Consider the following 13345-nt stretch of genomic DNA (forward strand, 5'->3'; position numbering starts at 1 on the left):
TTTTTTTGCTTTGCTTTATTTTGTCATTTGCAAATCAGATCACAACCCTTGTGATCCATTTCGGTGTCGCTCTCTAACTGCATTCTGGTTTGCCTCCAGATTTGGGAAGTGCGAATTTGCTTTGCAAAGGGAAACGAACAGATTTCGGCCACATCCCCTGACCGAAAGCTTGTGGGTGGTAGTTTTGGCTTACGATGTTTTTTTCCCCCTGTGTTTTGGTGAATTTCCGGAGAGAATGAGCCAAGGGGTCAGGTTGCCCCCTCTGCATTAATATTTGCCGGATTTCACCCACTGACAGTTTGGCCCGCAAATTCGTTTTCTTCCTCGCCCCAATGGCCAAATCCGAGAAGAATCTAGAACCCGTTCCGTTTTACATCTATAGCAATTAGTGCGAACGCTGTGCTGGTCTTTATGTACCTGTTATATCAGTGATGGTGGACTGAGCGCTCATAGAATCAAAGCCTTGGACTTTTCTTTTTGCTGTACCAGGAACTACGACACCCATCTGCCACTCCTCTTTTCACTTTGTGCTTAGCTGCAGACCTCGCGGTATCAGAGAGAAGCAGATTTTCTTAGGAACTTTGTATGACAGCACGCTTTCCCTGCTGTCATGTGTAGAGCATTTGAGGATGGTTTGAAAGGGGCAGCTAAGAGCCATTAAGTGTACAAAAGACCCGCTCCATGTTGATTTATACGGTCCAATCCAGCTGCCTGCATTTCTGGACTCTGCATATGAGTCTTATCATGATCAGTACCCAGACTTCTTTAGCTTTACAAAGATGTTTCAGAATGGCCATTTAAAAAAAAAAAACACACACACACCCTGCACATTCCTCTACTTTTTTATCCTTCCACCTCTGGAGGCTTTAAGCTGTTTCACTGGACAGCTTTCACTTTACAAAGCAAACATGCATGGTTAAACTAATTTTCTCTTCCTTCCTTCCTTCCTTCCTTCCTTCCTTCCTTCCTTCCTTCCTTCCTTCCTTCCTGCCTGCCTGCCTGCCTGCCTGCCTGCCTGCCTGCCTGCCTACCTGCCTGCCTGCCTACCTGCCTACCTGCCTAGATTTACACGCCACCCTATTAATGCAAATCACTAATTTGTCGCACAGGTAGAACACACAGATTTAATCAGGCAGAAGGATGCCGTAGGCTTTCTGGACGCCCGCCTGTCCAGAAATCTTCAGGAGGACAATCCCCGGGGCTGGAGGGGTGGCGGAGGCGGCCTTTGGTTCCCCTTCTGCGATTCCCGGAGGCGGCACCTGGCAGCCCGTTTCCCCGGCAGAATGATGGGCCAGGTAGTCCTTCGGTTGGATCCGACAGGACTCCTCTCAGGCTCGCACGCCGTTCCCCTGTGAGCGTGCAGGGCGGCGCACGTGGGAGCCCGCATAACCCCCATCCTTGATGCCCACCTGTCTTCCATTCGTGCCCAGATCCAATCCAGACCCGCAGGAATGGACCCCCTTGGTTGACCTCATGGAGGAAGCCGTGGGCCTCGGTTTGCATGTCCTGAGCGGGGCGGTTCGTAACCGAACCTTTGGGCGACCACTCGTTTATAGGGTCACCGTAAGCGCGGTTTTGATCCTGTGCTCCGCGTTCGGTAGAGGGGGGGAAACAGTCGGGTTTTTGGCTGCTGATAGCCAAGGACTTTTTAGGATTTTCTCCCTGTTGGTCCAATGCAGGGGATGGGGGGCAAAGGGGGTTCGTGGAGGGGGTCTGTTTTTTCCCGACACACACACACACACACACACACATGTGTGCACAGCTGCCTGGGGGGGGAGAGGCCTTGGCCCTGCTCCGAGGAAGCTCCGAGCCGCACCCAAACCCTACACCACCATCACCCCCCCGGACTCACGGAGAAGGAGTTCATTTTGGTGCACCCTGGCCCCACAACGTCTCGGTTTTAAAAGCCTTCTCAGGAAAGAAAATGGGGAAATAATCCCCGGGCGCCTTCCGAACCCGCCCGCCTCCTGCTTCTGCCCACAGCCCTCGGTTTTGATCACAGGGGAAGAAAGAAAAAAGAAAAACAAGAACTGAAAAAAGAAAAAAAAAGAGCCAGGATCGCGGTGTCTCCTTTTTTTACGAGCCACGGCGCAGCCACGTGAGAGGGGCCGCCGCGGGTACCCCTTCTGGTTGCCAGGATTGCAAAAGGAGACATTGTACAGCCGGAGGAGGCTTAAAAAAAAAAAACACCCTTGGAAACTCAAAAAGATTAGGCAGCAGCCTGTTAAATAACAATTTATAGCAGACCCTTGCAAGTTTCGTTCTGAGGTGGCCGGATCGCCTTACGACCAAATAGGAGGCTTGAAGAACTGTACTTGGGCCCCTACAAAAGCTTATAAAGAATAAAAGCAGTTTGTCTTACAGGTGCGACATTACCACTTCATGGACACCCTTATCCGCGGGATCAGTATCCACTGATTCACTTATCTGCTGGCTGAAAATATTAAAGAAAAAAAACCCAAAATTACCTATTTACCTGTATGTCTAGGGTGTATTTACTAGGAGTGGTCACTAGAGGGAGACAGAGACCATGCAGTGTGTCGTGTTCGCTATTTCCACATTTTTCAGCATCCACGTGGAACGGATTCCCTGCATATACCATGGTCCTACTGCACTTCTGGATGCCGTAACCCTCCAAATTCTAGTTGCCGAGGAAGACGGTCAGAATAGCTTAGTGAAGTACATTGCACTAGAGTAAGCCTATTGAATTAACAGGGATGTCTCGACCCGACTCCTCATGGGTTCCAATGGGTCTCCTCTAAATGCAGTTTGCTTTAGCCACTCTGGGCGGTTCATAAGAAAGTAAGACAAGAATCAACCATTGTAAAGAAATGACATTAAATCATATCAACGTGGGGATCGAATAGGATAAAGTCAAGGGTTCTCACGTTAACCTGGATTTTGTTACTGTGGTTGATCTAAGAGGACAGGTAGAAAAAGTGGGGCTTAAAAAGCTCGTGACCCTGGATTGTGCCCAGTGGCAGCTGGGTTGGCTGGGACCTGGGGATCTTTGATACAGGAGTACCTCGCTTGACGAATATGTGTTCTCCGGGATGTTTCGTAATGCGGAAAATTCGTAAACCGAAACGCGGTTTGCCGTAGGAACGGGGGTGGCGCCAGAAACCTCCCAAGGCATCTTGGGGAAACTTCCTTCGTAAACCAAAGAAACAACAAAACAAAAACGGACACCACCACCCCGTAAACCAAGTTTCAATAGATTTCTGTTCGTAAACCGAAAATCACGTTAATCGAAGCGTTCATAAACAGAGGTGCTACTGTAGATCACGGCATCTTGTCTGTGTGGAGACAGGGAGAAGTTTCCCTGGCTTGTCTCCTAGCATTTTTTACCTGCTCCCGTCTGGCAGAAATGTTTAGGTACGAAAATGCAGGCGGCCGGTAGACGGTTTTGTGGGCTACTAAATTTTCTGGGTTCAAAGGTGTGGGGTTTTTTTTGTTGTTGCTGTTTTTGAGTGTGTGAGTTCTTCTCTTTGAGCGCTTTCCTCTTCCTGACGGCAGGCAGCCGGACAAGCTGATCGTGGTCTGGACCAGGAGGAACCGGCGCATCTGCTCAAAGGTACGTCTGTTTCTCACCTGGCCGCCCCTTCGGACAGGTGAGAGCCATTTAATTCTACCCATTGTTCCTTGGAGGTTCCTTCGTTGGGAACTACATGCTAACAGTTGGCAGGGGTCGGATCCAGAGCGGTCCTTTCTCCCTTTTCTGCAGGGGTGGGAACTTGAGCCACGAGACACAAGACTTGCTTCCAAAGGGTCAGATTCGGACCCAGAGAGTGGCCGGCCTCTCTGCTCCCCCCTCCGTCTGCTCGCTTCTTTCTCTCTCTGTTTCTCCGACTCTGCCCCCCACGTCTCTCCTTCCTTTTCCCCTCCTTCCTCGAATCCTGAACTGGAGCCGACGCGACTCGGCCGAGGTCTGTCGTCTGCAGCCCGGCCGCTCTTAAAACGTGGGATTTGGTCTTCGGACAAGACGTGGCATGTTTGAAGATCCTGTTTGGTGTGTCGATTTGGTTTTTTTTTTTTTTAACATCCCCCCCTTTTTTTCCTCTCTCTTTCTTTCATCTTTGCAGGCCCACAGCTGGCAACCAGGGATCAAAAATCCGTACCGGGGAACCGTGGTATGGATGGTTCCCGAGAACGTGGACATCATGGTGACCCTCTACCGGGTAGGGCAGGCGTGGGTGGGTTCCAGCCCGGTCAGAATCATTTTTTTGCGAGCCATCGGCTGTGCATGTGACACACATACACACATGCATATACAACCACACACACGAGCAGAATTCACACACCAAGCTAATGGAAGAGGCCTCCTCTCTCAGCTTTCCTAGGGCAGCTGAGTCCACCCGGCCTACAGCTCTTGCCACGGCCCGCTAATTAAATAATATACAGTTTTATAATTCCATTTCTCTGTTGTCACCTTGTCTATTATCTATATCCTCGTGGGGATGTCGTATAAATATATAGGCCACATTTTTGCACTCCAGTGTCTTCAGAAGTGGACTTTGATACCTGCAAAAGCTCGCACAGAAATAAAACGGCTGGTCTTTAAAGTGCGACACTATTTTGTTCTCCTCCTGGTTATTATTATTTTTTCGTTCTTTCTTTCTCCAACTTGAGAATCGAAACCTTAGCATCTTTTGGCGAGCCTAGCAAAGACCCTCTTCCGCCTGGCGAGCGTCTGCCGGTCAAAATAGACACGACTAGCCTGGGTAGTCAGATAGACTGCCCTGGTACAGTGGTGCCTCGCTTAACGAGTGCACCGTAGAACAACAAAATCGCATAGCGAAGAGGTTTTAGCGATCGCAAATGCGATCGCATACCAATGGCCCCTATGGGCAAAACTCGCTTTGCAATGATCGGTAAGCGTTTCGCTTACCGATTTCGCAAAGCGATGCCCGACGATCAGCTGTTCGGTGGTTCCAAAATGGCCGCCGGAAGCCCTGAAATGGCCGCACGCAGCGTTTTCGCGCCCTCCCCTCGCTTACCGAGGGCGCGAAAATGGTTGCCGGCTATGGGACAACTTCGCTGAACGGTGAGTTTTGGAGCCTATTGGAACGCATTAAACTAAATTTAATGCGTTCCAATGGCTTTCCCCGTTCTGTTCAGCGATGTTTCGCCATAGCGAAGGTTAATCCGGAACGGATTAACCTCGCTATGCGAGGCACCACTGTATAAGGTGGCTCGTCTGCGTTCGACAGCCGCGCTTTGATCCAAACGGGGGTTCGTACCTGAGCCGTTTGTAGGTTTGAGGGCTGGCCTCTCCCGGTGACCCACATCTTATTTCTCTCTCTCCAGGACCCCCACGTGGAAGAATACGAAGACAAGGAGTGGACCTTTGTGATCGAAAATGTACGTGGGTGGAAAGAGCTGCCTTCCGGGGGGGAGCGGGGTGGAGAATTGTGGTGGGCCTAAGCAACCCAGGATTTCGGACTTTCCTCTTTAAGAACCTGGAGCCAACGCTCCAGAGGTTGAAGGCGAAGGAGCCCGGAATATCCCAAATGCCCGAGATTCACCCCACCCGGACCTAAATATCAGGGCGTGCGTTCCTAGAAATTCCCCAGTCCTGCTGCAGACTTATCTCGGCCAGCTTTTGCAAAACATCCACGCCCAGATGATCTAAGAAGTGGCCAGTTTCACTCTGGAAGCAAGAAAAAAATATATATATTAAATTTTACTTATCCACAACTTGGAATTTCTACCTGGGTGCCTCGGCCGGTCTTAGCCCCCAAAGAGAAGTATAAAAAAGCAGAAACAAGAGAGTCGTTTCCAGAATCCCCAAGTCAAGGGTGGGTGAAGTTCCATGGAAATATGAAAAACAGGAGGAGGAGAAATAGATCAGAGGTTGTTCTGATCTGCGCTGTCACCTCCAATGTTAAAGTAATGCCCATTGCTTTGTGGTGAAAAACACCAGTTCCTGTTGGGTTCAGAGCAGAGGCGCACAGAGACATGGCCATCTCGGCATCAGAAGAGTTGAGAAATTACATGTGGCAGACACACCAGGCAAAAGATCTCGACCGAGGAAAACTGCTAACTGAGCAGTAGTAGGATGATGTCCTGGGACCCGGGGCAGCACCGCTCAGTTATAGATAGCTCCAGCCTGTCCTTATATTCCTTTAAAAAAAATCCAGACTTCCTGGGCTCTACGTAAAGGTTTGTCCGAGCATATTATGTTGTTTACTTTAATCACAAACGAAGCAGGAAGAAAACGAAGGTCAAACTACCTTGGCGAATAAAGCCATAAAGGAGAGTTTACGGTCCCCAGGGACTGGTTTTAATTGTCTGGCGCAATAGCTGGCGAAAATAAGCGGCAAACGCTTCCTTGATAAGGAAGGCTGTGTTTTATCTCGAGGACCCAGGAGATTGGGTGAGGCAGCCGGGGCCCCACGGAGTGGGAGTGGACGATGGGATAGATAATCCTGGCCTCTGGGACGCGGTGTGGCGTCACCCGAGGAACATTGGGCTTGCGAGTCCAGAGTTCGAGTCTCCGCTGAGGAAATTGAGTGACTCGGGGCCGGGCCGGCATGTCCGGCTTGCTCTACCTCGGAGGGTCGTTGTGAAGTTAAAATAGCGAGAGGAGGGCCATGTGTGGTCCCCGCACTTGTTGAAGGAACGGCAGAATAGAGATTTAGCAAAGGCATAGATTGAATGCACAGGGATTTGGTTTATATCCCCTGCAGTGGTCTTTCTTTAAATTATTATTATTATTTTGGGCTGACTCTCTCCCGTTTGCACGCACGCACGCACGCCACCCCTGCAGGAATCCAAAGGCCACCGGAAGGTCCTGGCCTCGGCCGACGTCAACCTCAAGCGCTTCGCCAGCCCCACGCCGACCCAGGTGGACCTCAACCTGAAACTCAAGCCGCGCTCGGTGAAGGTGGTGGCGGCCACGCTCCAGTTGACGCTCTCCTGCGTCTTCCTGCGCGAGGGGAAAGCCACGTGAGTGCGTGCCCTGGGTGCGAGATACTGTGAGAGGACACCCCCCCCCCCCGTTCGGGATGTAAATCTTGGCCCCTTGGGGAAAAGGTCCGGTCTACTGTTGGCGACGATCGATTCATTTTTTGGGGGCGGTGGGTGTCGTCAAGCAACAGGATGCCCGATTTCAGCTGAAAGTTAGGAAAAGCGTTTCAAATATTAGAGCCAGGAGCCCATGACTTCGGTAGATGACGAGCGCTCCAACGTTGGAGGCATTCCAGAGAAAATCGGACCACCGTCTGTCAGCTCTGCCTTGTTTTGGGTTCTTGGATAATTGAATCAGTGGATACTGATCCTGCGGATATGGGGGCCCTACTGGATAACTATAATTTTAAAGTTAATTTTATAGTTATTGAAGCTGTATCATTTACATCCACCCTCTTTTTGTTAATTTATTATTATTATTATTATTATTATTATTATTATTATTATTATTATTATTATTATTATTATTATTATTATTATTATTATTATTATTGTCTTCCTAGGGACGAAGACATGCAGAGTCTGGCAAGCTTAATGAGTGTCAAGCCTTCCGACATTGGCAACCTGGACGACTTCGCAGAGAGCGATGAGGACCTGGCCGAGGACGCCCCAAAACAGAGCCGGCGAGAAGATGGCGTGGGGCAGGAGGAGAGGCCTCCCAAAAGTGAGGGGGTGGACATCCTTCCTTCCCAGAGACATCACGACCCTACAGATACCTGCCCCCTGAGCAGTAAATATTTAAAATCACATTAGAACCCCCTTATCCGCGGGATCAGTATCCACTGATTCACTTATCCCTGGTCTGAAAATAGGTTAAAGAGAGAGAGAGAGAGATTTCTAATTATGAAGTCACCAGAACTGGTCACTAGAGGGAGCCAGAGAGCATGCTATGTACAGTATTTTTCCGTGTATAAGACTATACTTTAGTCTAAAAATTTTAGACTAAAAATTGAGGGTCATCTTATACACGGAAGTAAGCTGAGGAGAGAACAAAAACAAGTGGAGGGGAAAGCAGGGATGAAAGCTATCCTGCAGCGCTTAGATCCCTTCCCCTCCCCCCGCTAAGCCCCACTTAGATTTCCTAATTTCAGATTAGAAAAGTGGGGGGGGGCGTCTTATACATGGAAAAATACAGTATACAGCCTTCACTAGGGGAATATACTTCCACTGTATTACCAGAACTGGCCATGAGAGGGAGCCAGCGAGCATGCTGCGGATTGCATTCGCTGTCTAAACAGAGTTTGCTGTAATCCGCGTTTTTCAGCACCCGCGGGAGGGCTTGGAACCAATCCCCTGTGGATTTAGGAGGCCCTACTAGATAATAAAAAGTCACATGGATGAGTAACTTTCTGGGAGCAGAACGTCTCAGAGTTTGGTAAGAGAAGCGTTAAACGTTGTCACGTCGTCAGGGTCGAACCGAACCAAAAGATCCTCCTGTCCAACCATTTCAGCGGAGTGAAAAGAGAGAGAGGGAAAATGACTAGGAAGCAGAGAAGGCGGGGCTCTCTCTTGGAATCTGGGAGGCAGGGAAGGAACCATTGGTTCCTGCTGGCTTGATTGACAGCCCAGGAAGGGTCCCTCCCAGCCGGACCTGCTAAAGGCAGCACGCGAGGTTGCAATAACTCCCCACGCAAAGATCCTTCCACACGGGCTTCGTCCTTCCTGTTCTCTCGCTGGGAGCACCATTAACAATGCATGTGTTTTCAAACCATCATCTGTGCTGGCTCTTTCCAGCATCCTCTCTTCCCCCCCCCCCTTCCCCATATTGACCTGCCTTCACCCCTTCGCTTCTCTCCCGGAGTCACGCTTCCCCCCATTTTCTCTCTCCCTCTTTGTCTCGTCCGTTCAGGGCCCCTCAAAAATGTACTGACAGACTATTTTCCAGGTGAGCTCCGTTCCCAGGTAAAGTGGGGTGTGTGTGTGTGTGTGCGGGCTTGAAGTTTGTGATTTTTGCTAACAGGCGCTAACCAGCATTTTCAACGCCAGTGGGGCAGCATCCTCAGCCCCCTGCCTCCCCCCCGTGTCTTTCCAGGCCTGCGGTAGGCGTTTTGTAATGCTTCTCTTTCCCACGATCCCCTCTCGCTTGGGTTGCTGCTCCTTCCAGGGGCGGAGATGGACTACAGGTCCCATAATCCCCCTCCGTACACAGCCACTCCAAGCTAGCAGGGGGATTTGGGGTGGGTGGGTGAGGGGGTGTTGTAGTGTCCAGAAGAAGAAACACTTCATTTTAATTTATTTATTCTAACACTCAACGGTGGAACTCCCTGCCACCAGACACAGCTGAGGATTGCAGGGGGCAGGCCATTTTAAGGGAGAAGGGACCAGCAGCGGTGTGTCCGTATGCGTGAACTCATGGTCGGTGTTTTTTTTGTTGGGGACTTTCAGATTTCTAGTTAAATCCCTCCGGATCTATAGCAGAAGTGCTGGAATTCACGGAGCAGAATTAACATCAAGTTCCCGATAGTCAACCCCTTTTTTCTCCCTCATCAACTGGCACTTACAGTTTCAATAACTCACTCCGAGACATGAGTAGTAAGTAAAATAAAAGGTTTCATTTACTTACAGTTGAACAGATGAAAGCAAACAGACAAACGCGTCTGACTTCAATAACAAGCCGCAATAAACTCACTGACCGCAACAGTTTTTGGCCACAGGAGGGAGAAGAGGAAGAGGACATAGTGTTGCTAACTCATGTCCTCCAACAACTGGCCACGAGAGGGATCCTCTTCCTGACACTGGAGATAATTTTAGAACCATCATTAGTAGCCATTAATACATAGCACTGTTTAATAGCATGACTTTAATTCGACAGCATTTTATAGCTCAGTTCTGCCCCTGTGTCTGGTGGCAGGGAGTTCCACCGTTAAGGGGTGTGTGATGAAGTGCGACTTTTTGGTCTGTCCTGAATCTAATCCTTCCTGCCCCAAGCATTCAGCTTCCTTAGATGCCCCCCCCCCCAATATTGCGCTGTTGTATTAAACCTCCTCTCCTCTTCCCCCTTTTTTGGACTTTTTAATCTTTCCTTCTTTTCTCCTGCCTCTCCTCGTGCAGACCCGTCACGAGATCTGAACACTCTGGCCGAGGAAGAAGAGGACACGTCCTCCCAGAGTGCCGGCAAAGCTGCTTCGGTCGCCGCTCCTCCCCCTGGGACGTCCCAAAAGGAAGGTAAATGCACGGCAAAAAGTGGGTTTGGATTTGGTGGCCAGCGATCATCAAATAATATATTTGCGTATGTTGTGCAATACAGGAGGTCTCTCGTATCTGTGGGATCGGTATCCACAAGTTCATTTATCCATGGTCTGTAAACATTAAAAATTTGACATGAAAAAAACCCAGAAAATACATATTTCAATGATGTAATTCCCAGAACAGGCCGCTAGAGGGAGCCAGAGACCATGCTATGTAGGAGGTTCTCTATTATCCGCAGGTTTCAGCCATCCATGTAGAACAGCGGTCCCCAACTCATTGATGTAGGAGACTTCTCTGACCATCGGCAGCTCTCCGGGACTTCGGGCGTTGTGTAATGTGTAGCCTCTAGTAATGTAGGCTAAGAGAACCATATCTCCTTGCTTTGAGTTCAGTAGAAATAAGGCAGTCTACAGGCCAATCATCATCATCATCTTGGATGGATGGATGGATTGAATCGCCCGCCTTTCTTCAAGCAAGGTGGCTTACGTACAGTTTTGATTAGTTACAAGTAGTTACTTCTCTTTAGTTACTTGTAATTAGTTATGTTCTTTGTTATTAATAAACAGCCGGGCTTTGTTGTCTTTCTCCCCCCCCCTCCGCAGCCGTCCTCGAAGCCCCCAGGGGAGCGGACGGCGCCAGCGATGGCAGGAGGCAGGACCTCAGGGGCGCCCCTCATCCCACGCCCCTCGCCGACTCCGTAGCCGCCCCCCATGCAGTAAGTGGTGCCGAGCGCACTGGGAGTGTGGGGTTCACAGGGGCGACCGGTGGACGGCCGGGAGGACGGACTGGCATCTCAGGAGGGCTGGGCACCCGGGACGGCACCGCGACGGGAGCTTCGTTGGCGTTGGCACGGGCTGGGGCCGAAGAGGAGGAGGAAGGCGACGCGGAGGTGAGGTGAGTACCGCGTCCGCTGGGGAAGGACCGGGGATGAAGCGGACAAGACAGGGCAGAGGAGGGGGTATACCAGGGCCAAATTGGAGGGGGTCCCCCCCCCATCCTGCTTCACCCATCCGTAGCACTTCACAAGAAGGCAGGGTTCTCCAGAAAAGAGCCTCCTGCTGGCAGAGGCAGCAGGAAAAGAGGAAGACCCCCCCATACGGGATGGGCAGACTCCCTAAAAGAAGCCACGACACTTGAGTTTAGAAGAGCTGAGCAGGGCTTTTAAGGGCTGGACCTTTTGAAGACAACTTCACGGCACATAACAACACAACAGCACTTTGTTGAAACGATGATCAAGCCAACAGATAGCGAAGGTCATCCTGGGGGTCCCTTCCCTCTATCCCCAGAGCCAAAATGCAGGGAGAGGAGAGTCCTGGTTACTCTCTCGACCTCTGGTTTTCATTATCCCAGCGATGGCTCTATTTTAATTTATTTATCCATGTGTCGCCCCCTTTTAAGGCTGTCTTACGCCCCCACGGTTGGGACTCCAGGCAGCCCACACAGATCCTTAAAAAAAGGACAGTGCTTTTTAATGCCAACCTCTGGAGGAAAAAAGCCTTTTAAAAATATATATATTCGACACAAAAATAGGAAAAGCATGGTTCAAATTGAAATTAAGAAATAGAAAAGGGTTTTAAAAGCACGGTGGGAATGAATAATACGCTGGCAGCAAACCTAGGGGAAACCGGCTATGTTAAAATGACGTGTCAAAGGCTCAGAGCCCACTAGAATTTAAAAAAAGGTTTTAATAGTAGCATACAGGTGATGGAAATCCCCCCCCTTCCCATGTTCAAGCCAGATAGACTATGACGGTAGGGTGATGTTCTACCTCCCGCTTTAGCAGGAGTCCTGACTTATTGCCTATCGCCTCCTGGGGCTGCTGGAAAAAATTCTGGTTTTTAATGTAGGCAGCCCATGCCAGTGGGTCTCTGGGGTTTGAGCCAGGGGGGTCGGTCAAGGTGGATTCTGAAGGGAAGGTCCTTTTAACGGGATGTTCCCCATACCTGGACCCCTTGATGCATCTGGGAAGGAGGAGTCGGGCAAAGAGGGTCACCACGGCTGGTGTTCCTTGGTGGCTGGTCCTTGGTGGCCCATGGCCTCCATGCTTCCTTAGGGGGTCATGAACACTTCATCCTCTGTGGGTCTTATTTTTAAATCTATTGGAGACGGTTGTGTTTCGGCACCTTGTCGGAATCCGTTCTCTTCACAGTCTCTCTCTCTGTGGCGGCGTGGGGAGATTCTTTCCAGAGATGGGTCCACGTTACGTGGCGTGGGGGCAACCCCGTGGATGCCCCTCGCTCAATGTGGGCCTCTCCTCGAGGGGGTCTCTCCAAATGGCCGCTGGAGAGGGTAGCCCTGTTTATTCCGGCTCGGGGAAAAATAATAATAATCAGGCACGTCCAGGGCATCAGCGCTGGCGTAGTTATACCTCCAAAAAATTTAATTATTCATTTTTTTCTACCGCCCACCTGGCCGAAGGCCACTCTGGGCGGTTTGCCACAAATATATACATATATAACCAGCGTCATCCGGGTCGCCCTCTGCTCAACTTGTTCCGGTGTGTCAGCCTCTTTCTTAAAATGTGGGGTGTCCAGAATTTGGACCCAGGGCTGTCGGTGAGGCCGAAGTAGAACGAGGACTTCACAGGACTCGGAGACTATCCTTCTGTTAATGCGGCCTAAAACGGCATCGGCCTTTTTTTTTTGCAAATTTTACGTCTTGCTCTTTTGATGACATTCCTCCTCCTTCAGGGAGCTTTCCTCCCCTGCGTTGTCACTCATGTCTCTCTTCCCCGACTTTATCCTTAAAACGACCCTCTGAGGCTGGCCAGGCTGAGAGAGTTTGACTGCCCCCAAATCTGACCGAATGAGGTTCACATCCCAATGAGAATTTGAACTCGGCTCATTTGGCTTCTTGGCTGTTTTGGCGCTCAGTCGCTGCCGCCCGGTGCCGAAATAGACCCCAGGGCTCTCGGTTGGGGTGAGGGAGGGAGATGGTCCCCTCTGGGGCTCGGTCTTCAGGATGTTATTTTTCCACCCTTTATTTCTTGCTTGCAGGCCGACTGAGATCTGGAAACCAAGAGAGGAGCCGCCTGTGTCTGTGCCACGGAGGAAAAAGAGTCCCCTCAAGTCGCCGGCCCCGGAAGGATCGCTCCTGACTTCGTCCTCGCCGGAAGCCCCTCCGGCGCCCAAACGTCGGCTGGAGAAGTTGCCCTCGGCCCCCAGGCCCCCGAGCCCTGTGTTGGAGA

At 50.5% G+C, this 13345-nt stretch overlaps 1 protein-coding gene across 2 annotated transcripts in view; it reads left to right on the forward strand.

The window, feature by feature from the left end:
- EHBP1L1 (EH domain binding protein 1 like 1) overlaps nt 1-13345 on the forward strand; it is a 33774-nt gene that overhangs the window by 7106 nt on the left and 13323 nt on the right. The window contains exons 2-9 of one of the 2 annotated variants that reach the window (XM_072984351.2): nt 3517-3574; nt 4083-4178; nt 5308-5361; nt 6770-6948; nt 7473-7633; nt 8819-8854; nt 10021-10134; nt 10761-10873. In XM_072984351.2, the coding sequence (XP_072840452.2) occupies nt 3517-3574; nt 4083-4178; nt 5308-5361; nt 6770-6948; nt 7473-7633; nt 8819-8854; nt 10021-10134; nt 10761-10873 (811 nt within the window). The remainder of the gene's footprint in view (nt 1-3516; nt 3575-4082; nt 4179-5307; nt 5362-6769; nt 6949-7472; nt 7634-8818; nt 8855-10020; nt 10135-10760; nt 10874-13345) is intronic. The other variant, XM_072984352.2, reaches the window with a different exon arrangement.

Source organism: Pogona vitticeps, chromosome 15 (genome assembly GCF_051106095.1).
Source record: "Pogona vitticeps strain Pit_001003342236 chromosome 15, PviZW2.1, whole genome shotgun sequence".
Lineage (NCBI taxonomy): Eukaryota > Metazoa > Chordata > Lepidosauria > Squamata > Agamidae > Pogona > Pogona vitticeps.